Genomic DNA, 13,845 nt, shown 5'->3' on the forward strand with positions numbered 1-13,845 from the left:
GTCTTACAGTGGACCCTCAGAAGGAAGCCACCCATTGCTGATTGGATTTTCCCTCAAACCAGTTAACAAGGTATTTAAGGGAGCCAACAAGGTCAAGACCAACAGTTTTTAGGTTCTTTACCCCTTGCATTTCAAGTAACGAGCACAGATGCCGTGGATGTGACTGGAGCATACACCTATGGCTAAGAGCTGGGGACACAAAGCACCTCTGCACCTCTAAGACGGGCAGCCAGCATCTGGGCACTTTCAAGACTTCATGCATCCCCAATCTATCCTCCTGCAGCTAAGACAGACGGATGGAATCAAGAAGTGAAAGGGCATTTTAATACTAAAAGAGCCACCTCAAGTCCTTTTCCTGCTTCAGTGACTGCCACATTACGTCATCATGTTGATGGGGACCTCAATCCTTCTACACTGAATTCTCAGATGTTGCGCTTAAGAATCAGGACCTAGAGTTCTCTGGTTAGTTCTAAGTAACTACCTTCTACACAGCTGCCTTCACAGGGGCCACTAGGACTTCAAGACAGCAAAGCAGGCCTTGGTAAGGCTTGTGAGTGGAGTTATCCCCATAGTTCAATCTCCCAGCGCTCAGCTCAACCCGTTCTTGATGGCCATGTTTTAATTAATGTAATTTCTTATGGTGAGTGTTGGATGTGAATCTCAGCTCTCCTCCCTACTCTGTTATCAGAGCCAGAACTTCACTTCTCTGAGCCTTGTTTTTTTCTAATCTCTAAAAAGGGCCTCTACCACCTGCTTCAGAAGGCTACAGTCAGGATAAGCTGAGGTTAGCAAACATAGGTAGGGTCCACGAAACACTGAGTACATGGTCCACCTACGACACTCTGTCTTGCGCACAGCTGGTGCTCAGCTGGGATCTGGAAACTCCACGGGGTCTCCATTCCCCAGCAGATAAGGCTCAGCCAGAGGGGTCAGGATGCCTCTGGCTACACCCTTCCTTGGACAATGCTCGATACCTACCACACCTGCTTCTGTAATGGTGTTGCTGCCTCCGAGATCAAGTTAGCAGCAGGCACAGGAAAAGGGTAAGGTGCTGGATTAGTTAGTCTATGTTCAATGAGTCAGGATGTTGTCAACGAGCGACAGGTGGGAGCACAACAGGTCAGTCCTGGGGCTGGAGCTCCAGATTCTTCTCTGTGGCAGTTCCCAGGCCTCTATGGCTTTTTGCTAATTTCCACTGTCCTCCATCCATAAACCTCCCAGGTCTGACCTCTGCAGGGCTTTGACCCACCAATCTCCCCCCTACCCCTCCTCTCTCGAGTAGCCGTGAATGAATGCATGAGCTGACATCTGATGCCTACCCAGCAGCCACAGGACTGGAAGCAGAAAGCAGGGCTGGCAGCCAGATGTCGGGCCGAGGCAGGCCGCGTTCTTACAGGCTGTCTCTCCACCATGACACGGCACCCTCCTCCTTCAGCAGTAAGAAATGCTGGGTCAAGCCAGGACAACCAACAAAGAAACAAATCTGAACGGACCCCATCATCACGCCTGCTCAAACAGAACGCAAAACTTTTTTCCAAGAAGAATAAGCAGAGAAACGGCAGCCAGAAGACGGGGCGAGAAAAAGAAAGAAGCCGTACACACTTCCAGAAGAAGAGAATTTTCCCCCATGTGAAATGCACAGATAATTTAATGGAATTGACTTGGAATTGGATAATTCCAATGGAACTGACCCTCTCAGGGTCTGACTTCAGAAAATCAAATTACAAAGTCATCATCACATCCTAGATTTATTACAACTGACCTGCAGGCAAAAGGATAGAACTATTACATAAACACTTCGATTCCATGTATATATCTTAAATAGAGGAAGAATTCAAACAAGAATACAGGATAAAATATTCCAAGCTCCAAGAAGCAGTTATGTTACTGAGCTCCATTTTTACAGACAAATAAGGCAATATCCCTGCACATTAGCTTTTTGATAATTTTTATACATTTTTCTATGGTACAAGAGAAAAATAACCAGAGCTCACAATGTACAGTTCTTATACTATTTTCACAGTTTGTGAACACTATACACCCTTTTGTTTTAATAAAGATACATTGTAATAAACTCCTTGCCCTTAAGTTTATAGTTTATAATAATCTATGATTAATACACTAAAATTGCCTTTTTATGTGGTCATCCACACAACAGAACGGTCAGATTAGCTCCTGGACAGTCAGAATTGCTTCTATCTCCATTGGTATATGGCAAAGTGACCCTATGCTGAGCCACACAGGAGGCTGACAGCAGAGATGCAGATCCCTCTGGAGTCCCCGGGAACGGTGGAGGATGATGGCTTGGTGTGGTCAGAGGCAGACACTGCAGGGCCTCCTGTAGAGCACTGGGAAGCCTGGGCTTCAGGTGCCATGGGGGAGAAAACAGGAAAACCAGGCAAGTGGACCAAAGCGATAAATCACGGGTGAATTCTGAAATTTACAGGGATGTAACTGTAAACAGCACCATTCTCCCTTTATTGTTGAGAAGTGTTTGTGACCGTCACCTGGGAGGAGACACAGCAACACCTACCACTGTTTGGTTCCGTCGCAGCCCCATCTGCGTCTCAGACCATGGCAGCTTTCTACTCCAGTGTGCGTGAGCCACTCACAGTGCTGCCTGACCGACTGTCACACAAACGCTCGGGGCCAGGGAGGCCAGAGTGAAACCACGGAGACCCGGTCCATGGGTAAGGGAGGAAGGACAGCAGAAGATGGCAGATTTAAATGGCCTCTTAGAACTATTCTGGGGTTCTTCGGGGGTTTTTTGGTTTTTGTGTTTTTGTAGACTCCCAATTCCAAGAAATGGTGGTGACCTGCTAGAGATTCTCGCAGGTGATGATCTCACCTAAGAGACTGCCGTTTCCCATCCTCCTCTGGTCAAGCGGTTTTCTCTAGAAAAGATGCTCCTTCATTACCTACCACATCAGCTAGGCCCCACGCTTCTCAGCCTTTTAAACAGTAGAGCATGTGAGAGACTGGGGGCTAAAAATCCTTGGTAAGGAACATCCTTGGTAATTATAAATGTTTCTGATACAGGAGAAAAAGGCGAAATATTGGATTAAGCAAAAGTCACAGAGTGGCAATAGACCACACAGGTGGGTAAAGAGATGCAGAAGCTGAAGACCTGGGCCAGTGATGTCGAACAACTGAGATTTGGTCTTTTGCTGCCTAGAAGAAATCTTTATCTAATCAATCAAGGCACATTGCTACCAGCTACTTCTCCCTGTTAGTGAGTTATGATGGCTGAAGTATCAGGCTTGGGACCAAGGGGAAATATACAGCTGCTGCAAGTTGTTCCATAAGATTCTAGGATTAAAAACAGCTGTAAACTTTGCCCTCCGTACTTTTTTCTTCTTCCAGTCCAGGTGGTCTGTGGCAGGTGGAACATCCAGTTGGCAGCACACCAAATTCTGAGAATGAAATTCTTAGGATCAGCACCTTCTCTGACAAGTGGCAGACTCCTGAGTCTCCCCAGTGAAGAGCAGAGGGCTGGGGAAGGAGAAAAGAACACGTTCTGTCCTGTCTCAATCTTCTAATGTTCACCTCTCTGAACGCAACGTGGTTTTTGGTAAAGATAAATTCCCTCTGATTTAACATGATATCTCTAACAGGGAAGGAATTTGCCTAAGTACATCCATCCCCAGACATCGACAGTGGCTGTAAAGCAACAGAATGTCACATCAGTAAATCTATTGCACTTGGTGAAGACAGTAAATCCCTCCTCCGTCTCCCAGCTCCAGAAGGCAATGCGTCTCGTTGGCTGTGCCCGCTCTTCTCACTCCAGCCCAAGTCTGTGTTCAGACACAGCGCACCCATCACCGCATCCTTCCAGTATTTGGAAGTCTGACAGAACACCATTCCAGTAGCTGCGTCTCCAGGTTTCGAGTCTAGAAATGAATTTAAGATGTGATCTAATCACGGTCAACAAATTGATCATACTAACTTCCACATTTCATGAATACGTCCATCACGAAAGAGCAGGATGAGGTCTCTCTGACCGGCACTAACACTGCGTGATCGCTCAGGTATTACAGGGATGCACGTTCTAGGTGACGAGAGTATACAGACATGATGGAAACGAACACCAATCTTATTGCACATGGTGTCTGGGCGAGCAATAAAAACACTGTGGTACGGGATGAAGATTCTTTACGTCTTGCTTCCTCTCAGCCCTTTTGCCTAGAGTCTGACGTAGCAGCGATGTCAGTCGACATACATGGGAGAGCTGGGAGTAGCTGGCATTTGATCCAGGATTTTACAAACATAGCATGCGACCTCGACAGCGCGCTCTTCATACATCAAAATAAAGGGATGTTTCTGCAAGAATATTGAAAAACAGAAAAAGAAAAGAAAAATGATCAATATTCGCATCAGAGCTCACACGGAACTTTTCCCAGTTTCGACACAGCACAGAACTGCAGGCTCCAGCCAGGTCGAGCTGTAAATGACTGTAGCAAGGCAAGCACAGTCTGCACTCCACGCAGACGTGTTAATGGGTGTGAGCCGCTGAGATACGATGCACGGTGTCAGGCTCTGGAGGAACCGCCCTGGCTGTGAGGTCTGCAAGCTTATCTGTGTACCAGGACGGCACATTCCTCAGCACAAAGCATAGCTGGAGCCTCCGCCGCCATCTGAGAGCCAAGAAGAACGGCATGAATCACGGTCGCTATTCCTCGTGGGACACAGGCATGAACTCCAACCTCCCATATCTCCCCACATGTAGCAGAAGGACCTTACAAAAAGGCTTCAGTTTCGACCCTTCTGACCCCCACTCCAAAAGAGGCACAATGGAAACTTCTCCCCTGAGCTTGTGTGCTGTGCTCTCCAAAGCCTATGGCTCTGTACCTGCCTTGCAAACTCATTTTTTCGTCCTCCACCCCCAGCGATATTTTTCTTTCATAGCTTTGCTAAGTACACTAACCAAATACGTTTAGTCAGTGCTGGGGTTGACTGGAGTTCTACTTAACATCCTTGGAGAACCAGAAGCTAGTGTGACAAGTGGGTCTTTTCCTAAAATATTCCCACATTATTAGGTCACAGGACTTTCTTCACTGCCAAGACCAAGGCCAGATCCGGCAGACTGCTTAAAAAGTCCGAGTTCCATGGAAGGGTGAGAACTTTCAAAGAAATGAGAATTGGCCATACGATGTCAGTTTGTGTGAGAGCTTTTAATAAAGGCAGGATGAGCACAGTAAATTCCTATGGCCGTGTTATACACACAGACCACGCAGTGGAAACGGCTCCTCAAAGTGAATGCTCAAGCTCCTTCGGGTAGTTTTTATAACATGTGAAGGCCAAAATTTTCCATGAGAATCTAGCTAGTAAATTAGTAGGAAAACTAGACCTACACATTTTCTCTTCCCAAATCTCTTTGCTTTAAAACATTCTTTAACAATGCTCATTAAGGTCAATCAGTCTAGGACAGAGAGGCCGGCTGCTGCTTAGTGGACAGCATGCTGGAGGGCTCAGGAGTGAGGAGACAGCTCCAACTCCCCAAGTCTCAGACTCACCAGAAGTTCTTTATACTTTGGCCTTTTGGATTCATCCTTGGTAAGGCTAAAATAACACAAAAATTAACATCGTTAAAATGGACACACAGTTACCCAAGTACTTTTATTTTCACGAACAAAGTATTACAATCAAATAAGTAGGTTTTTTTCCCCTTCAGATACAAAGTCACAAAGCAGACAACCTGCCAAACATAAAAAACACACAAAAAATGAGGCAATCTACAATCTAAGGATTTGCCCTTAAGATACTCAACGTAGGAGCATTAGTGAAAAATTAGAAACAAGTTAACTGGTGAAAATTGGATAAATCATGGCATAGCTACATGTTAGAATACTATGTAGTTAAACGTATTTAATGCATGTGTAAGTATAAGATTGTAAGTGTATATGTCTGTGTGCCTGTGTGTTTCTAAATATATACGGCCACTACCCTAAGAGAAACTTGTAATCCAGCGAGTCTGGGAGATAAGCTACATATGAATTTTATAAACTTATCCTTAGAACTAAAACATTTTTGCACTCTGTATCTTAATTCTGTGTTCTTTGTTCCAAAAGTTCACAGTAGTACAACTTCATAAGGACTATATTGATATATGAAAAACCTCTGCCCTCCTGACATTTTCCCCTTGAATTCTACCCTGTCTAATTAATGTCGCCAGAAGTGCTTTCATTTTGTTTGTATTTTCCTGATCTATCTTGGACCGTACCTTAATCACCACTCTCCTCCAACCTCAATTACATTCACTTTTTTAGTATCAGACGTGAATCTGGGCAATACAGGTCCCCTATATCTAAACTCAGTGCTGTTCTTCACAGCTGCACCTTCTGTAGTGGACGCCTCACTGTGCTACACAGATGCCTTCTTTAGGAATGAAGAACTTACTCCTCCACTGCTGGGAGGGCTGCCAGCAGGCAGCCCTCGGTTGTGGCTTCTAAGGGATGGTATCAGTTGAAGACAGCCACCTTGGCCTTCTGGCGCCAGCCTGTATCTAATGACTGATCCACAAAGGGGCGTAAAGTCCAAGACCCTCCTCCCATACGAGTCAACCTTGGAGGGCCAGCCCAGCTTCACAGCTTCCTACAGGGCTGGTGGAGGCTTTGGCTGAGGCTGCATTGCCGCCCAACTCCCCTTTCTGCCTAGCCCTGCTTTCCCTCCCTTTGCTGTTTGTTGATCCAAAGATCACTACCTACCACTTAACCAACTTCCTGTACACTTTTTACTGTCCCCAAAGCCTGCTTTCCAGGGAACCAACCTGCAACACCCTTTTGCTGGGCTTACTTTTCTTCTTGGTCAAATATATCTTTTCAAAACAATCTGTGAACGGTAAACTCTTAGGCTTTCCCTTCCTGGAAAAAAAAAATCTATACTTCCTCATTTTGAATGATAATTGAGTGCCCATGTATAAAACTTTAGGATGAGGTTGACAATTATTTTTCCTCAGCACTCTGGAGCTATGACTCCACTGTTTTCTGGCAACTAGTGTTGCTGATGACGAGTCTGCTGTCAGTCTGATTCATTCATTCTTGCAGGTACTCTAAGTTCTCTTCCTGCCAACTCTTACTTTATCATTGTTCTGCAATTTTGCTTCAGTGAATTTTTGTATAAATTTACCTTTATTTATCCTATGTGATACAGAGACTTTAACTGAAATCTGAGCACCTATCCTAGATCAATTCTCAAATCTTTTCCACTATTATCTCCTTAAATATTGCTTCTCCACTTTCAGAGCTGTTTTTCATTTCCATTATATACATCTTAGAATTACTCATTCTCTTCTCACTGATTTTTAACTATTTTCTTTCATACATATTTGTCTACATCATGCTGGGGAAACCCTTCAAGTCCATCTTCCAGTTCCCCAACTCTGTCTTCAAGTGTTTTCAGTCCAGAGTACATCACATCTGTTGTATCTTTGTATCAATAGCTATGTTTTTTCATTCCCAAGCCTTCTAATTAATTAGTTTTCATAGCTAACTGTTTCATTTCTGTTTACTTCTTCCTCAGTTTTAATGAAACTTACACCTTTACTTCCTTGGGCATCTTAAATATACTTATTTTAAGTGTATTTTAGACTATTCCATAATCTCATCTCCATTAAAAGCAGCTTTATGTTCTAGTCTGTTGCTTTTCTTTCTTTTTATTTTAAATTAATTTTTATTGGAGTATAGTTGCTTTATAATGTTGTGTTAGTTTCTACTGTACAGCAAAGTAAACCAGCTATATGTATATATTTATCCCCTCTTTTTTGGATTTCCTTCCCATTTAGGTCACCACAGAGCACTGGGTAGAGTTCCTTGAGCTATATAGTAGGCTTTCATTTGTTGCTTTTCTTAGCACTAGACTTCATGCTTCTTCATCATTTTTTCATTATTACCCTCCCTTCCCATGAAAGTTAAATCCTGCGTATCTGCTACAAACCATTATACTATGCAGGATTTTCTGGCTCTCCAGAACAAATTTTTGTCCCTTGGGGGTGACAGCACTCCACTAAGAACGCACGTTCTAAACAAGTTTTCAACAAGAAGTAATGATTGGATAGACATGCATCATAAAAAAATACAGCTGTGACAAAAAGAAGGAAAATGGCTTGGAACAAGGTGATATTGGATTATGAGGAAACCAAATAGGAATCCGAATGATCCAGGTTAGATACTAGAAAATGCTCAGGGATAGAAGAAGGGCGAATGGACAAATGTGGAGAGCTGATACGAGCATATCACAAAAACAGATAATACTTCAACTGCAGACCTTAATGATCTGGAATGAGATGGAACTACGTACCTACTCAGGGAAAACAACGTGAGATTCAAGTCTATAACCACTATTTATGGGAGAGAACTTGCACCACGGGACACAGAAATAAAAAGTAAATATAAATATAATATATATATATATATATATATATATATATATATATATAACAAAACCAACAGAGAGATCAGGAATTAAGAAGAAAGCAATCCTGGTGGAGTGTTCCCAGGTGATTATTTTAGACATTATGCTCTATGACTCACACAGATTCTTTTAACCAAATATTTCATTAAAGTGGAATATATAAAATGATCACATTTTGCAATTATATACTGTATATATGTGTGCAAATTGGTAAAAGTAGATGGTTTTTTAAAAGGAAAAAGCAGCCAATTTGCATCATCCTTATGGCCCTCTTCTATCTAAAAATCTTGAGGTATTCTTCTCCCCTCTGAAAACCAACACAAAAGTAGAATTTGGTTAGAGAAGATGAAAGGGACTTGAAAACTGGAGCCAAACAAATGTTTTCTACATATTCAAAAAGAGGGCAATGCTAGACCGTGAAACATTAAGTCTTAGTCTTATAGGACCTAAAAGAGTAGAGAGAAACAGCATTCCTGGAAAGAAAAAATTAAGAAAAAGAAAAGCATTTTCAAGAATGAAAATATACAAAATGCTCTGGCTTTTTGCTCATAAATATATCTTACTTTTAAATCATGTTGGATAAACAGAATAATTATCAAAAATATTCAAATGATAACAAAACAGGTTTTATTTAAAATTTAGATAACAAGGCACGACTGTCCTGTTGCCATATCAGTGTATATTTATTCTTACATGCTGCAAACACATACACACCTGTAAAAAGGGGAGTGAACAATATCAGGTGTGGGGTTCCTAGAATAAGGAAACTTATTGGAATAAGGTTCCTTGGAATAAGGTCTCTGTGAGGCAGTATATGGTTCTACCAACTGAGCTTTGGGCCTGACACTACTACATACACCCAGCTGGGTTACGTGTCAGGTCAGAGCAGAGAGCCACCCCTGAAAGTCTGGCAGGATCTTAACTTAGTAAAAGCTTCCAAGTGATTCTGGTACAATTTCATTGTTAGAACCACATCAGAATAAGATGATCAATCTCACCTAGGCTGTATTTCTTGTACAAGGTACTAGAAATCTGGAGGCAGCAGCTTCTCCACCACCCACATCTGTTTTTCATCAGTACCTGAGTAGCAGAATAAGAGAGTGATGCCTCTCCAGGCTAGCTGGAGCCTTCCATGTAGCCACAGTGATCCAGAGTCCCAGCTGAGAAGACAGAGCGATATGAAGCAGGCTCCCCTTCCCCAGTATAAAGTACCAGTGTTGCTAAGATTAAGTAATCACCTCACTGTCCTCTCACCGTATATCTCTGAGCATTCATAAATCAAATACTCACCACAAGTTGACAAAGTTGATGAAACTTGGGGAAAATTCCCTTTCCTCAGAATTACTCAACTGTGGTGGGTCTCCTTTCACAACTTGTGTTAGTTGATCAAACACACTATTCCACTTTGGATAAGGAAATCGGCCTGTGGCCAATTCGTACTAAAGAGAACACAGAGGAAAAAGCAAAATACACTGGGCATTACTTATTAATCCAGTACTTATTACTCCTCACTGGAAAGGCCACATTGTAAATCTAAACTCCAAGCAAAACTCTTGAAAAAGCCTTGACTCAAATCAAGATCAGGTTGAGGTGCAATCTTCAGAATTATGGTTAAGTGGAAGGGATATTTAGAAATCAAGATAGTATGTCCATATCTGCCACAGGTCAAACATATTTGTGAACTGTATTCTCATCTTTCTCCCACTCTGTTCTGAGGACAATGGAAACCTAGAAACTGTGCTTTTTCCAAGAACTAGGTTTAAGTCTGCAGCATGGCCTAAATGAACCCCATTTTACGTGCACTGACAGGCGACCCCAAACTTATCAGAGATGGCACATGACAGACAGAGCACTATCTGAGAAGATGGTTTTGGAGCTTCTTCCACTGAGATTTGACTTTGTCAGTTTAGTCAAATATTAGAGTACCAGTTTGCACAATGAAAGGAAGGCGAGCAAGCAATCATAAAGCCGTCCTCCGACAGGAAGCTGGTATGGGAGGGCCTTCTTCCCCAGAAGAGGCCTCCTGCAGCTCAGCACCGTCTCCACTTGCACCTGCGCCTGTGGGAAAGCAGGCAGGTGGGCACGCACACACACACGCAAATCCACTCCTTTGGCTGAGGTTTCTTTTTGATAAAAATACAAACGCTTGGGAAGAAGTAAACCTCCTTGATTATTCACAGCAATGGGAATTGCTTCATTAGATTCATTCCTGAGAACAGGTTTTAATAAGAGAAGGAAACAGTAGGATACAACATCATAAGGTGAAAGACTTAGGATCTTAGGAGTTAATTTCACACATCTCATAATTTTAAAAATATTATATGAAAATAATGTCTCTATGAAAAATTAAAAAGCAATTATAAGTACTGAACGCCTTGCTTTTAAACAAAGTTTAGCCAGAGGTACTAAAGGAAATTGCTTAAAAAATTCCTATGTTAAAACCTTTCACAGAACAAAATTTTGTTTTTACAATAAAGTGAAAACTTGCTTTTTAAGCATAACTGGCTTGGACGTAGATAGGTATTTCTGAGTCGTGATTACCTCTTACATGCAAACAGTTGTCTCAGTTGTTAGCTATAAGTCTTGCTCCAGTCACCAGACCTAAGATTCCCAAGTTCTGTGTTCTCTCCTGACTAACTGGGAAGGAATCCCCTTTGGTGAGTGGCTTCACGCTGAGAAAAGACTCCACGAGGTGTCTCCCATGTCTGCTCACAAGGGAAACCAGATGGAGTCTTGTGCGGAGCTGAGCTGTCAGCCTTCATGTCTCTAGACGGAGAATTCATTAGGTGTGGCACAGTGACTCACCAAGGACACTCACAAGGGTGTGTGATCCTCAGGAAGAGGACCTTAGTGCCATATAATGCCAATAAACAAATGGAGATTACTTAACAAGCTACAGGGAAAGTTCACTGCTCTGAACCTGGTGTCTCGGGGCTCTGGGGTCTTACTAAGACGGGAGGAAAAGTTTTGGGTTGCCTACCAAACAGGACACAGCCCCACCTATACTGATGTAAAATTCACATCCAATGTGGAAGAAGCTGCTCTGAGATCAGAAAAATGCCATTCAGCCCTGGTAAAACAGCAAGCACAAGAAAATAAATCTAAAACTTCAAAACAGATTTTGGTAATAAGGAAATCAGCAAATGAATCTGTTTTTAAAATAGAACCAAAATTTCAATACAGTCCACAGGTGAGACAGTTTATTTCATCATGCTTGTTAGTTACAAACTAAGTAGTCTTCTTACTATTCTCGCTCAGTGTTGTTCTAAGGTAGAACTTTCATCGAGAATTGTCACCACGGTGGTTCTTGTCCTTCAACAATGGAATTACTTTCAGCATGTGTGACTTTTCTATTCGGTGAATAGAAGATTCCAAGTAGTATATAACTACCTTCATATATATAAGTATGTGCACCTAATACACACACTGTCCACAGTATTGCTGGACATACGACTCCTGCTTGAGATGGGGACGCAGCTGCACTGCTGCACCGACCGCAGGTGAGCTGGCCTCCCTGTTCCTGCTCTGAGCGCAGTTCTGACTCCTAGTATCCGTGGCCAAGAGATCCAGGGCCACTACATTAAAGAGCCCTAGGCACTTCACAAAACCACAAGGGAAATAATCAACTCTAGCTTGAGTTTTAAGATAAAAACTTGTTTTTCTACACTTGGGGGGCAGGGAGAAATAGGTATATAAAATCAAAGACTAGAAGAGACCGGATATGTTCTTATGAGTGGTGAAAGACTGGTTATGGTTAAATTTTCTTTTATCTCTAAATGTCTTATAACACGACAATGACAAGATTGAGTGAACACGAACATACCAATGTGATCCCCAAACTCCAGACATCAGAGCGGACGTCATATCCTTGTCGTGACGCACTTGGGTCTATTCTTTCAGGCTAAAACACAAAGAGAAATCACCGTCATTCATTACACACACCCTCCAGGAGCAAGTAATGGAAGCAGGAGCTGGGTAGGCAGCCAGAACACCAGCACACTCCTAGAGGAATCCATGTCTAGGGCCAGACTGGGAGTAATAGGAAGCCAATATTATACTGAAAACGAACAGCAAGGAAAGACCCAACTCAACGGCTTCCTCCATAAAGGGAATACAAGCCTAATTTTTCCCCCTAAGGACGCACAAGAGTTTACAAAACTGAAGCTGAGAACAGACAGAGGGAGAAAAGAGGAGGAAAAAGGAAAAACATAAAGAATTACAGGGCCAGATTAGTAGCAAGTAATGGTAAAAAGAAGAAAAAAAAAAGACTAAGTTTTAGAATCTTATCACTTTTTGCTTCAGTGAATAAGGACATACCACAGTATATTTGAGACACAAAAGCAAGTATGAGCTAACTTTATTATAATTGCTCCACTCACTCTTTATCATAAAGCTAAATATCTATACCTTTAAAGATATAGATTTACAGAACTTCCCTGGTGGTGCAGTAATTAAGAATCCATCTGCCAATGCAAGGCAAATGGGTTCAAGCCCTGGTATGGGAAGATCCCACATGCCATGGAGCAACTAAGCCCGTGCGCCACAACTAGTGAGCCTGTGCTCTAGAGCCTATGAGCCACAACTACTGAGCCCACGTGCCACAACTACTGAAGCCCATGCGTCTAGAGCCCGTGCTCCGCAACAAGAGAAGCCACCGCAGTGAGAAGCCCGTGCACTGCAACGAGGAGTAGCCCCCGCTCGCCACAACTAGAGAACGCCTGCGTGCAACAACGAAGACCGAACGCAGCCAAAAATAAATAAATATTTTTAAAAAGATATAGATTTACATCTATATCTTTAAAGATATTTGTCAATTAGTCTAATTGTTAACCAAATTAAGGCATTGCCAGTATCATAATATATTATCCTATCATAAAAACAGCAAAAATCATTTTTAGTAATTTCTATGAAGGGAGCATTTTTACATTTCCTTGAAATAAGGGACCATTATTTACATAGTGTGCCAGGGATGGAAAAGAAAAGAGAGAGAGGCTATCAGTAGCACAGAGCTGACAATGGATCCTTAGCTAAGACTGACAGTAACTGCTGTTGAAAGAAACGTCCAGAGAAGCATAATGGTCACTGTGTTATGTTCTCTGCCTGTCAGCAACAATTACTTTGGAGACCTATGCATTTTGTTTTGAATATGAGTACTGTGTTGCATAAATATTCATTGGAAGCTCTTCACTTTTACTTTTAGATATAAATATAGTTATTTACCTGATAAGATACACATTACATAAAAATCCCAGATAGTCAACCAAGAGAGAAAATACTCCATCCAACAACAGCAGAATACACATTCTTCTCTAGCTCACGTGGAACATTCACTAATATAAACCATGATCTGGGCCATAAAACACACTTTATGTTTAAAAAGTGAAATCATGCAAGGCATGTTCTTAGACCACAAAATAATTATATTAGAAATCAATA

At 42.2% G+C, this 13,845-nt stretch overlaps 1 protein-coding gene across 6 annotated transcripts in view; it reads right to left on the bottom strand.

The window, feature by feature from the left end:
* Nucleotides 1-1,732: 1,732 nt before the first annotated feature.
* The window catches only part of MAP2K4 (mitogen-activated protein kinase kinase 4), a 104,632-nt gene continuing 92,519 nt past the window's right edge, over nt 1,733-13,845 (bottom strand). For 3 of the 6 annotated variants that reach the window (XM_060134037.1, XM_060134036.1, XM_060134038.1), the window contains 4 exons: nt 12,233-12,310; nt 9,700-9,848; nt 5,514-5,559; nt 1,733-4,320 (listed from right to left, as the gene is read on the bottom strand). In XM_060134037.1, the coding sequence (XP_059990020.1) occupies nt 4,207-4,320; nt 5,514-5,559; nt 9,700-9,848; nt 12,233-12,310 (387 nt within the window). In that variant the 3' untranslated portion in view covers nt 1,733-4,206. Of the gene's footprint in view, nt 4,321-5,513; nt 5,560-9,407; nt 9,570-9,699; nt 9,849-12,232; nt 12,311-13,845 lie in introns of those variants that run through there. The other 3 variants (XR_009537536.1, XR_009537537.1, XM_060134039.1) reach the window with 3 other exon arrangements.

Source organism: Lagenorhynchus albirostris, chromosome 20, assembly GCF_949774975.1.
Source record: "Lagenorhynchus albirostris chromosome 20, mLagAlb1.1, whole genome shotgun sequence".
NCBI classification, from domain to species: Eukaryota; Metazoa; Chordata; class Mammalia; order Artiodactyla; family Delphinidae; genus Lagenorhynchus; species Lagenorhynchus albirostris.